The 13409-nt window shown below is 40.2% G+C and overlaps 1 protein-coding gene across 1 annotated transcript in view; it reads left to right on the top strand.

The window, feature by feature from the left end:
• Window positions 1–8068: 8068 nt before the first annotated feature.
• The window catches only part of tfcp2 (transcription factor CP2), a 31024-nt gene continuing 25683 nt past the window's right edge, over window positions 8069–13409 (top strand). Inside the window, exons 1-2 of the mRNA XM_063014948.1 lie at window positions 8069–8328; window positions 12325–12533. Coding sequence (XP_062871018.1) covers window positions 12412–12533 — 122 coding nt within the window. The 5' untranslated portion in view covers window positions 8069–8328; window positions 12325–12411. The remainder of the gene's footprint in view (window positions 8329–12324; window positions 12534–13409) is intronic.

Below are 13409 nucleotides of genomic sequence, written 5' to 3'. Positions count from 1 at the left end.
ATTTTTTCCAAAAAAAGAACTGGAATGCTGATTCATCTGACCACAATACATGTTTCCACTGTGTGATGGTCCATCCTAGATGCCTCCGATCCCCAAGAAGTCGACGCCGCTTCTGGAGATGGTTAACATAAAACTTTACTGTGCAAAAAAGAAGCCTTAAGTGGCATTTGTGCATGTAACTCTGTATTGTAGTGCTTGACAAAGGTCCAAAGTAATCCCTCACCCATGTGGTTATATCAGCTATTGTTGAGTGGCGGTTCTTGATGCAGTGCCGTCTGAGGGATCTAAGATCACGAGCGTTCAGCTTAAGCTTGCGTCCTTGGCCTTTACACACTGAAATTCCTCCCGATTTCTTGAATGGTTTAATGATATTATGCACTGTGGAGGGAGAAATATGCAAATCCCTTCCAATCTTTCTTTGAGGTACATTGTTTTTAAATATTTCAATCATTTTCTCACGCATTTGACGACAAACTGGAGATCCTCTGATCGTCTTTGCTCATCAAAGACTCAGCCTCTCCTGGATGCTGCTTTTGTACCAAACCATGATTACAATCACCTGTTGACATCACCTGTTTGGAATCACATCATTATTTAGTTTTTCACCTCATTACTAGCCCTAAATTTATCCCGTCCCAACTTTTTTTTGGAATGTGTTTCAGGCCTGAAATGCAGGAATGGAGGTATATTTACAAATGAAATGAAGTTGAGCAGACGAAAAATGAAATATCTCAGGTTCAAACTGTCTGCAATCAAATAAAAGTCAAAGTAAATGTAAGGAACACTGCATTTTTATTTTATTTGCATTTTCCATACTGTCCCAACTTTTTCTGATTTGGGGTTGTATTATACTACTATAAAATGATTATATTAAAGCTATAAATTAATTGCAGTTTGTGGAGCAAATTATACGAAGTCGGGTATCTGCAACAGATGACTGGATATACAGCTTGTTAAAGACAAAGAAAGACAAATGTTAGTGTGGATTTGAAGCTGCAGTCATGTAAAGTAGACTGTATCCTCAAATGCTTTCTTATTCTCTACATCTGTGCTCTGTGTGGGGTGTAAACATGATTTGCAACACCCTATGTAGGCCTTTATTTAGCCTACACCCATTTTTGTGCGGGTGGGAGGTCCGTAAAGAAGATTAAAGTGTTTTCTGTGTTTGTTTGAGCTAGGCCTGAACATGTTCTTTTTTTCTTTCACTTTTTAAATAGCCAGTCTCTTGTTTTTTTACAGTAGAGAAAATTGGACAATCAAGTACACGTGATAGAGAGAGTACTGTGCAAAAGTCCACCAATAGATTTCTTGTTTTAGCAATGGTAGAGTGACCATATATAAATATATTTCTCTCTGTTAGACAAGAAAATACAGCCAATTTTTATGCAGTATTAAAAACAGAACAAAACAGCTTCTATATGGCAAGTATTTAACTTGTATTTGTCCTGCTGTGAAGAGTCTATTACACCATATCTGTGCAAGATATGTTTGAGCATTACATACATACGCTGATCAGCCATAACATTAAAACCACCTCCTTGTTTCTACACTCACTGTCCATTTTATCAGCTCCACTTACCATATAGAAGCACTTTGTACTACAATTACTGACTGTAGTCCATCTGTTTCTCTACATACTGTTTTAGCCTGCTTTCACCCTGTTCTTCAATGGTCAGGACCCCCACAGGACCACCACAGAGTAGGTGTTATTTAGGTGGTGGGCCATTCTCAGCCCTGCAGTCACACTGACATGGTGGTGGTCTGTTAGTGTGTGTTGTGCTGGTATGAGTGGATCAGACACAGCAGCGCTGCTGGAGTTTTTAAATACCGTGTCCACTCACTGTCCACTCTATTAGACACTCCTACCTAGTTGGTCCACCTTGCAGATGTAAAGTCAGAGATCGCTCATCTATTGCTGCTGTTTGAGTTGGTCATCTTCTAGACCTTCATCAGTGGTCACAGGACGCTGCCTATGAGGCGATGTTGGCTGGATATTTTTGGTTGGTGGACTATTCTCAGTCCAGCAGTGACAGTGAGGTGTTTAAAAACTCCATCAGCATTGCTGTGTCTTATCCACTCATACCAGCACAACACACACTAACACACCACCATGTCAGTGTCACTGCAATGCTTAGAATGACCCACCACCCAAAGAATACCTACTCTGTGGTGGACCTGTGGGGGTCCTGACCATTGAAGAACAGCATGAAAGGGGGCTAACAAAGCATGCAGAGAAACTACAAAGTGCTCCTATATGGTACGTGGAGCTGATAAAATGGACAGTAAGTGTAGAAACAAGAGATGGTTTTAATGTTATGGCTGATCGGTGTATATTGTATGAGTTTAAATCATTTGAAGCTTGTTAATAAGACCAATTTTTATTCAGGCGTAAACAATATGTGAGAAGAGTTAAAGATAGATAATAGAATAAGAATTTGTGATTTTCAGTGAAACGTGGTGGAGGATCTGTCCGCATTTGGGGCTGTATTTCTGCCAGTGGTGGTGTTGATATTGTCTGAATTGATTAGATCATTTATGCTGCAAAATACAGACACATTTTGATTCACTCTGCTGCTCACATACAACAAAAAATCTGCCCACATCAGCCCTATTCTTAACAAGCTGCACTTGCTTTTGGTAATGTCACATATCAAATACAAAACATTGCTCATTTAAAGCCCCTCATGGTCTGGCCCTGGCATAGCTTGGGGAGCTCCTGCATCCCTACATACCTACTGTCTTACTTAGGTCTGCTGGTGGCAGGTTTCTCACCATTCCTCATACTAGACTCTACTCGGTGGGAGGCAGATATTTTAGTGCTATAGCCCCTAAGCTCTGTTTTCTCTTTTAAGTCTGTCCACCTTCTGTCATAAACTTTTTTCCTTTGAACTTCTCTTGTAAAGCAACCTTAAGATTGTAAAAGGCACTATATAAATAGAACTTATTATTATTGTCATATCGTTCCTTCTGGAAAGTTTGATTGGAAAGAATCCTGGTTTAATATGCCAGAAGATAACTTTAGAAAACTTCATGACAATTCATGCCAAAGGAGGGCAAACAAAACACTGACTCTTGCTTGTAGAAACTGTTTTGTTCTGAAATAGTGGCCGTTTTATTTTATTTAACATATTTCCTGTATTATTTTCCACTTTGTTTATTAATAAATAGTCTGATAAATATTCAACAACAAAGCTGACTGACTTTTGCATAGTACCGTGTGAATGAATGTATGTATGTATACAGTCATGTGAAAAAGTTAGGACACCCCATGAGAACCTTTGTCTTTTTGAACGTATTTAAACATATGGACATTTGAGCTTCATTTGAACAGTACTGAGAGATGAAGCTTATATAGCTAAACAAATACAACTGAAAAAATTACTTTTAAACTCAAGCTGTAAAATGTAATGAACAAAAATGGAAATTTATTGTGAGGAATAAGTAAGGACAGCCTATGCCCTAATAGCTGGTATTTCCCCCTTAGGCTAAAATAACCTCAATTAGACATTTCCTGTAACCATCTACCAGTCTCTGATATCAACTGGAAGAACGTTTTTCCCCACTCCTCCATGCAGAATTTTCAGCTGTGTGAGGTTTGAGGGGTTTCTTGCATGCACAGCCCGTTTCAAATCACCCCACAGCATCTCAATAGGATTAAGATCCGGGCTTTGACTTGGCCATTCCAGAACTCTCCATTTCTTTCTTTTGAGCCATTCCTTGGTGGATTTACTGGAATGTTTTGGGTCGTTGTCATGTTGCATGGTCCATCTCCGCTTCAGCTTCAGTTTTTGGACAGATGTTCTTACATTTCCCTCAAGCACCCTCTGATACAGCGAAGAATTCATCGTGGATTCTATAATGGAGAGCTTGCCAGGCCCTGTTTTCCACAATTTCCCTTCGGGGATCAATAAAGTAAATCAATCAATCAAAGCAGCCCCAAACCATGACATTTCCACCTCCAAGCTTCACAGTTGGTATGAACTAGCCCAAATAATTCAGCTTTGGATTCATCTGTCCAAAGCACATTGTTCCAGAAGTCCTGGTCTTTGTCTAGGTGTTCTCTGGTAAACTTTAGTCTTGCCCTGATGTTTTTTTTAAAGCAAGGGTTTCCTCCCTGCACACCTCCCATGAAAATCAAACTTGTGCAGTCTCTTCCTGATGGTAGATGCATGTACCTTGCTATCAACTGTGGCAAGAACTACCCGTAGGTCCCAGGATGACATTGTAGGATTATTGGAGACTTCTTTACACATCTTGCGGTCTGCTCTGGGACTTAACTTGCTAGGATGGCCTGACCTGACCATGTTGGCAGTTAAATGTTCTCCACTTGTAAATTATTTTCCTGACAGTGAAATGGCTGATTTCTAATTGTTTTGAGATCTTTTTAAATCCCTTCCCAGACTCATATGCATCTACAACCTTCTTTCCGAAGGCCTCAGAGAGCTCTTTAGATCTCACCATGGTGATACCACTCACTTCAACAATCAAGAGCAAACCAAACTAATGTCTGAGGTTTAAATAAAACTCCAATGTCCTCTAACGATGCTCTAATCATTACAGCTGATGTGGTGCACCTAATTAAAATTGTAGACATTCTAAGTAGTAATAAATGTGGGGGTGTCCTAACTTTTTCCTCACAGTCAATTTCCATTTTTGTTCATTACATTTTACAACTTGTGTAATATTTAACATTTATTTGTTTAGTTATATAAGCTCCATCTCTCAGTACTGTTCAAATGAAACTCAAATGTTCATATGTTTAAATATGTTTAAATATGTTTAAAGGTTTTCATGGGGTGTCCTAACTTTTTCACATGACTATATACTGTATATTAGATTGTGATGTACATTATGTCTTTTATTTTAAGTCTTAAAAAATGTTGTTTCTAACATAATAAGACCCACAGAAATTGTGGGTTAATTTATTGTAACATTCATACTTGTTCTTTCAGTAAATCATTGTTTAAATTTAGTATGTTATCATTTTTGTTGTATCTAGTAAATTTAGAAAATATTCAGACCCCTTGACATTTTTGCACACTTTGTATTGTGGATTTTATTCGTAATTAATATAATTGCCATTCTGCCTTTTAATCTTTATGTAATTGTGTATAATAAAGTGAAAGCGTTAATGTTCAGAGTTTTTTTTGTTAGACTGAACTGAAATGTCTAAAACAAAAAAATATTCAGACCTTTCTGACACTCCAAATTATGGTCAGGGACATCTTGATTGATTTATGTAAGATAATGGAGTTTAAAACTCAGTTGAATTTTACTTGTTGCAATTTGAATTGCAATTGAAAAACTAAAATCTGTAAGTTGCTAATACACCTGACCCTTCATTTAAAGACCATTGCACAAGGAAATGATTTTCAGTGTCTTCAGGGGCATGTTTACCACTGGGTCACATCACCTTTTTTTTTTTATTTACTTTAATTACACTTTTCAATTGCTTGGGAATATACACTGACTAGACATAACATTATGACCACTGACAGGTAAAGTGAATAACACTGATTATCTCTTCATCACGGCACCTGTTAGTGGGTGGAATATATTAGGCAGCAAGTGAACATTTTATCCTTAAAGTTGATGTGCTAGAAGCAGGAAAATGGACAAGCGTAAGGATTTGACCAAGTTTGATAAGGGCCAAATTGTGATGGCTAGACGACTGGGTCAGAGCATCTCCAAAACTGCAGCTCTTGTGGGGTGTTCTTGGTCTGCAGTGGTCAGTATCTATCAAAAGTGGTCTAAGGAAGGAACAGTGGTAAACCAGCGACAGAGTCATAGCCAAGGCTCATTGATGCACGTGGGGGGCGAAGGCTGGAGAAGTTAATGCTGGTTTTGATAGAAAGGTGTCAGAATACACTGTGTGCCACAGTTGCAGGGCTGTTTTGGCAGCAAAAGGGGGACCAACACAATATTAGTAAGGTGGTCATAATGTTATGCCTATTCTGTGTGATGACTAATTGTTGCAGTTTTACACATGGAATTTTGCCCTTTCTTGCTGTATACAAGACTTACAGCTGTTTAACAGTCCATTGTCACTGTTGTCTGATTCTCCTCTTCACGATGCACCATACATTTTCAATAGGAGACAGATTTGAACTGCAGGCAGGCCTGTCAAGCACAAGCACTCCATGTCTGTAAAGTCACATTGTTGTCATTCATGCATAATGAGGTATTTTATTGTTTTGCTGTAAAAGTAATGGAGTTTTTAGAAAAAGACATATGCTTCTATGAAATACCATGTTGAGCCTCCACATCAGTGGTACCTTGCCTTACAACAGAACATGCTTTCACTGTCTTTTGGTCCATCTCAGAGAACTCTGGGCCAATAGAACTTGTAAGTATGGCTTCCTCATGGCATAATACATTTTCAGGTTTCTTTGTGCAGCGGTGGACTGTTTTTCAAAGTACTTCTAAGCCCACATCAAGCTAGCATGAGGTTGCTCCAACAATCCTGCCTATATGGTCTGAAATATTTTATACTCAATATTGATTACCTCATATGTTATTGGTTAAACTTCTAATCGTGGAACTCAAAACAGAGTCCGAGAGTATTTTTGATCATGATCATGTGTGTGTGCAACCACATATTTGATGGGAGTGCACATACTTTTGCTCAGCCAGGAAATTGTGTGGTGGGCAAGTACATATTTGGTCGGGGTGTAAGTTCCTTTTCTAAGACAAGTTACTGAACCTGGGTCCTTTCTAAATGGAGTTTGCATGCTCTCCGTGTCTGAGTGGGTTTCCTCCGGGAGCTCTGGTTACCTCCCACAGTCCAAAGACATGCAGTCAAGTTCATTGTAGCTACTAACATCGCCCTAGGTGTAAGTGTGTGTGTTTGCCTTTTGATGGCCTGGTGTTGCACAATGGCTAAGTGGCTAGCACTGTCGCCTCACAGCAGGGAGGTCCTGGTCCTGGGTTCGATCCCCAGGTGGGGCGGTGTGGGTCCTTTCTGTGTGGAGTTTGCATGTTCTTCACATGTCTGCGTGGGTTTCCTCCGGATGCTCTGGTTTTCTCCCACAGTCCAAAGAAATGCAAGTGAGGTGAATTGGAGATACAAAATTGTCCATGACTGTTCGATATAACCTTGTGTGAACTAATGAACCTTGTGTAACTACCGTGTCTGTCATGAATGTAACCAAAGAGTGTAAAACATGACGTTAAAAAATCCTAATAAATTAATACATTTGATGTACTGGCGACCTGTCCCGGGTGTTTCCTACTTTTCGCTCAGTGAATTGTACTCTCCGCGACCTTGAACAGGATAAAGTGGTGGTAAAACAGTGAATACACGATCAGCCATAACATTAAAACCACCTCCTTGTTTTTACACACACTGTCCATTTCATCAGCTCCACTTACCATATAGAAGCACTTTGTAGCTCTACAATTACTGACTGTAGTCCATCTGTTTCTCTGCATGCTTTGTTAGCCCCATTTCATGCTGTCCTTTAAAATGCTGTGTCCACCCACTGTCCACTCTATTAGACACTCCTACCTAGCTGGTCCACCTTGTAGATGTAAAGTCAGAGACGATCGCTCATCTATTGCTGCCGTTTGAGTTAGTCATCTTCTAGACCTTCATCGGTGGTCACAGGACGCTGCCCACGGGATGCTGTTGGCTGGATATTTTTGGTTGGTGGACTATTCTCAGTCCAGCAGTGACTGCTGTGTCTTACCCACTCATACCAGCACAACACACACTAACACACCACCACCATGTCAGTGTCACTGCAGTGCCGAGAATGATCCACCACCTAAATAAAACCTGCTCTGTAGTGGTCCTGTGGGAGTTCTGACCATTGAAGAACAGCATGAAAGGGGGCTAACAAAGCATGCAAAGACATAAATGGACTACAGTCAGTAATTGTAGAAGTACAAAGTGCTTCTATATGGTAAGTGGAGCTGATAAAATGGACAGTGTGTGTAGAAACCAGGAGTTATGGAGTACACAATCCCGTTTTTAGCACTGATGCTATAGGGGGCAGTGATGTACTACAGCCTATGCAACCAGCGAAGAAGGTGACTGCGGATATTACGGCAATCTCTAGTGAATAGAATCGATAAACAGATATGTTTTTGGTGTAAAATGTTTAGTTTCGTGTTCAGTGTGCGTTTATTTTAATGATTTGTGTTAGAGTTAATGGTTTTATTGCCATTTTTAGCCAACAGGACGTTTTTAAAACATCTTGAGCTAACTGTTCTCTGCGTTCCCTCTTGACTCGAGTTGGTTTAGTTGTTTGTTTCATAGCGAAAACAGCGGATTAAAATATGGCGTGAATCAGTGGGTGAAGATAACTTCTATAGTGGAAGCTCAGGGTAAGTGCACAAACTTCAGGTAACTTCTGATTCATAATCTTTCACTAATAATTAATTTTATTCCGGACGAAGACTAGACTAGACCAGAGATACATGAAGGCAGTTGCAGTGTTATGACTGCTCATATGTTTGCATGGCGCTGCCACTTACTGAAGTTGGGGGATCAGGCTGATGTGTGTGTGTAGGACTATAATTGTTACTATTATCAGGTTGCATTCCGACTTCTTTCTTTTTTTAATATTTTAACTTTCTGAAGCAAGATTTTCCCTTTTTTTTTTCTCTTCCAACTAATCTTTGGAACGTAAAACAGAAAGGCCGTCTTTCAGCATTACACGAATCTCCGAATTACAACCCCAAATCAGAAAAAGTTGGGACGGCATGGAAAAAGCAAAAAAAAAAAAAAAAAACACAGAGTTTCTTACATTTACTTTGACTTTTATTTCATTGTAGACATGATGAACCTGAGATATTTCATGTTTTATCTGCTTCATTTCATTTATTGGGACGTTAAAACATTTACCACCTAATGTACATAATGTTGCAATTCTTTTTCAGCAAGTGATTTAGTGTTTCAGCTTTTATTTTGTCCCATTCTTCCTGCAAACACGTCTTAAGATGTACAACAGTACGGGGTCGTCGTCGCATTTTCTGTTTCAAAATTCTCCACACATTCTCTATTGGGGACAGGTCAGGACTGCAGGCAGGCCAGTCCAGTACCCGTACCCTCTTCTTCCACAGCCATGCCTTTGTAATGTGTGCAGCATGTGCTTTTGCATTGTCTTGTTGAAAAATACATGGACGTCCCTGGAAAAGATGACGTCTTGAAGGCAGCATATGTTGCTTTAAGATCTCAATGTACTTTTCTGCATTAATGCTGCCATCACAGAAGTGTAAATTACCCTTGCCACACATTTGTTGACAAACTGGAGATCCTCTGATCATCTTTGCTCATCAAAGACTTAGTCTGTCCTGGATGCTGCTTTTGTACCAAATCATGATTACAATCACCTGTTGACATCACCTGTTTGGAACCACATCATTATTTAGTTTTTTTACCTCATTACTAGCCCCCATCCCAACTTTTTTGGAATGTGTTGCAGGCCTGAAATGCAGGAATGTAGGTATATTAATAAATGAAATGAATATCTTGGGTTCAAACTGTCTGCAATCAAATAAAAGTCAAAGTAAATGTAAGGAACACTGCATTTTTATTTTATTTGCATTTTCCATACTGTCCCAACTTTTTCTGATTTGGGGTTGTAGGAACTAGCAGTTTTAAGTCAGTCTTGTCATAACTAACCGATTTAACACCAACCACAGCCAAATTGGATGAACATTTGTACCAGATGATAAATGGAAATGTATTTCGGATTAGACTTGCACTGTATGGACAAAAGTATTGGGACACACCTCTTCGGGTAGCACTGTCGCCTCACAACAAGAAGGTCCTGGGTTCGATTGATTGCTCCACACAGCCCTGACCCTATCTCCACTGAACATCTTTGGGATGAACTAGAACAGAGAATGTAAGCCAGACACTTTTGTCTAACATCAGTGCCTGACCTCACAAATACCCTGGAAGAATGGGTAAAAATTCCCACAGACACACTCCAAAAATCACACCAGAAATGTGGAAGCAGTTGTAGCTGCAAATGGGTGACCAACTTCATATTAATATACACCGATCAACCATAACATTAAAACCACCTCCTTGTTTCCACACTCACTGTCCATTTTATCAGCTCCACTTACCATATAAGAGCACTTTGTAGTTCTACAATTACTGACTGTAGACCATCTATATATCTACATACTTATTTAACCTGCTTTCACCCTGTTCTTCAATGGCCAGGACTCTCACAGAGCAGGTATTATTTAGGTGGTGGATGATTCTCAGCACTGCAGTAACACTGACATGGTGGTGGTGTGTTAGTGTGTGTTGTGCTGGTATGAGTGGATCAGACACAGCAGTGCTGCTGGAGTTTTTAAATACCGTGTCCACTCACTGTCCACTCTATTAGAAACTCCTACCTAGTTGGTCCACCTTGTAGACATAAAGTCAGAGACGATCACTCATCTATTGCTGCTGTTTGAGTTGATCATCTTCTAGACCTTCATCAGTGGTCACAGGACGCTGCCCACGGGGCGCTGTTGGCTGGATATATTTGGTTGGTGGACTATTTTCAGTCCAGCAGTGACGGTGAGGTGTTTAAAAACTCCAGCAGCACTGCTATGTCTTATCCTTTCATATCAGCACAACACACACTAACACACCACCACCACCATGTCAGTGTCACTGCAGTGCTGAGAATGATCCACCACCCAAATAATATCTGCTCTGTGGTGGTCCTGAGCATTGAAGAACAGGGTGAAACCGGGTTAAAAAATATAGAGAGAAACAGATGGACTACAGTCAGTAATTGTAGAACTACAAAGTGCTCATACATGGTAAGTGGAGCTGATGAAATGGACAGTGAGTGTAGAAACAAGGTGGTGGTTTTAATGTTATGGCTGATCAGTGTATGACACAGCTTTATCTGCTAAGTTAAAAACAAAATAAGCTACCCACAATGTGTTCTTTGCTGTGATGTTCTGCCAAAATGAAGAGGCATTTTGAGACATCCCGATCAAGATAAAAATCCTGTTTCAATAAAAGGAAACTAAACTTCTTACTCAAAAGACACAAAAGTGTGTGGGGGTGCACGTTTTTTTCCCATTGAACCAGTGACAAAGGGTTTACAAAATAGTGTTATTTGTTAATTCTCTTAAATCTCTAACTGATAAAAGTCGTCTAATAAAAGATTTCATGTCTTCAAAAACAAAGATTGCTTATATCACCTTTCCTAGTAATTATGTGTTTTTATTGTTTAAGAAGTGGAATTTTTGCCCATTCTTGTTTGTGGTTGCTGTTGCTCGAGTCGCTTATTCTCAGTGTGCCATACATTTTCAAAAGCAGACAGATCTGGACTGCGGTCAGAACAGATACACGCACTCCTGGTCTCTAAAGCTGTTGCTGATGTAGCATGTGCAAAGATATCTTGCATGGTCTTGCTGAATCATTCGTGGATTTTGGAGGGAACAGATGTTGCTTTTTTTGGCACCATATGTCTGTACACCATATGTAAAATCCCAATATACACTGATCAGCCATAACATTAAAACCACCTCCTTGTTTCTACACACTGTCCATTTTATCAGCTCCACTTACCATATAGAAGCACTTTGTAGTTCTACATTTACTGACTGTAGTCCATCTGTTTCTCCACATACTTTTTAAGCCTGCTTTCATTCTGTTCTTCAATGCTCAGGACCACCACAGAGCAGGTATTATTTGGGTGGTGGATCATTCTTAGCACTCCAGTGACACTGACATGGTGGTGGTGTTAGTGTGTGTTGTGCTGGTATGAGTGGATCAGACACAGCAGCGCTGCTGAAGTTTTTGAATACTGTGTCCACTCGCTGTCCACTTTATTAGACACACCTATTTAGTTGGTCCACCTTGTAGATGTAAAGTCAGAGACATCTATTGCTGCTGTTTGAGTTGGTCATCTTCCAGACCCCTGCCCATGGGGTGCTGTTGGCTGGGTTTTTTTGGTTGGTGACCTATTCTTAGTCCAGAAATGACACTGAGGTGTTTAAAAACTCCATCAGCGATGCTGTGTCTTATCCACTCATACCAGCACAACACATACTAACACACCACCACCATGTCGGTGTCACTGCAGTGGTCTGAATGTTCCACCACCCAAGTAATACCTAGTCTGTAGTGGTCCTGGTAGAGTCCTGACCATTGAAGAACAGCATTAAAGGGGGGTAACAAAGCATGCAGAGAAACAGATTCTTCTATATGGTAAGTGGAGCTGATAAAATGGACAGTGAGTGTAGAAACAAGGAGGTGGTTTTAATGTTATGGCTGATCAGTGTATATGTAATTCTAGATGCTAAGTGTGTATTTTAACTGATGTTAATCCTTTTTCGCTTATTTTCACCTGACAGGTGTGTTATCCTGCCCAGAACTCAAAAGTGTTCAGGCCAGCTTTTGTTGATTGTGGTCAGTACAAGCCAAATTATCTCCTCATCACGATGGCCTGGGCTTTGAAGCTACCACTCGCAGATGAAGTGATCGAGTCTGGACTGGCGCAGGATTTTGATGCCAGTCTGTCTGGAATTGGTCAGGAGCTTGGCGCAGGAGCCTATAGTATGAGGTGCGTGGTACAACATTTCATCTGGGTTCGAATCTCAGCAGTGTTATCTGCCAGCCAGGTGTCTACACAGGCATGGTTGGCTATGTCTGAGGGAGTGGCTGAAGCCATGCTATAGATTATTGCCACTGGAACCAGATTGTTTTATATTTTAATGAAATGTTGGAGCTTTTTCTTTAACAATACAATTCACTGGAGAAAATTGTCTTACTATTTAAAAAGAGCACGTTAAGAAAAAATCACACTTCTAATCACCTGCCAGCATTGGGCTCACACACAGAGCCATATCGCATATGGACAGCCATGCTTTATTTGACAACACTGTGTGAATGCCCGGTCAGGTCGGTGGCTCTGCTGAGATTCACAAGACTTTGAACATGCCTCAGTGGTGTGCTAGGGCGTTAGACTGCTGCACCACTAGAGTGACCGCAGCGGAAACTGCACACCCGCTAAAGCTGCTCTTAAGTTTAATACTTGCCTGCAATATAAGGTTTTAGTACTCTATCTTTAGTAGCTATCTTGTTAGCTATTGCATTTTCGAATGTTTCTGGTCAGGTGTCCATGTTCTTTTGACCTTCTAGTTTACTCTGACCAGCCATAACATTAAAACCACCTCCTTGTTTCTACACTTACTGTTTATTTTATCAGCTCCACTTATCATATAGGAGCACTTTGTAGTTGTACAATTACTGACAGTAGTCCATATGTTTCTCTACATACCTTTTTAGCCTGATTTCACCCTGTTCTTCAATAGTCAGGACCCCCAAAAGACCACCACAGAGCAGGTATTATTTAGGTGGTGGATTATTCTCAGCACTGCAGTGACAATGACCATGGTGGTGGTGTGTTAGTGTGTGTTGTGCTGGTATGAGTGAATCA

This window comes from Trichomycterus rosablanca, chromosome 19, assembly GCF_030014385.1.
Source record: "Trichomycterus rosablanca isolate fTriRos1 chromosome 19, fTriRos1.hap1, whole genome shotgun sequence".
Classification (NCBI taxonomy): domain Eukaryota; kingdom Metazoa; phylum Chordata; class Actinopteri; order Siluriformes; family Trichomycteridae; genus Trichomycterus; species Trichomycterus rosablanca.
The sequence above is the reverse complement of the archived record's forward strand: the minus strand, read 5'-3'. Positions and strand labels throughout refer to the sequence as shown.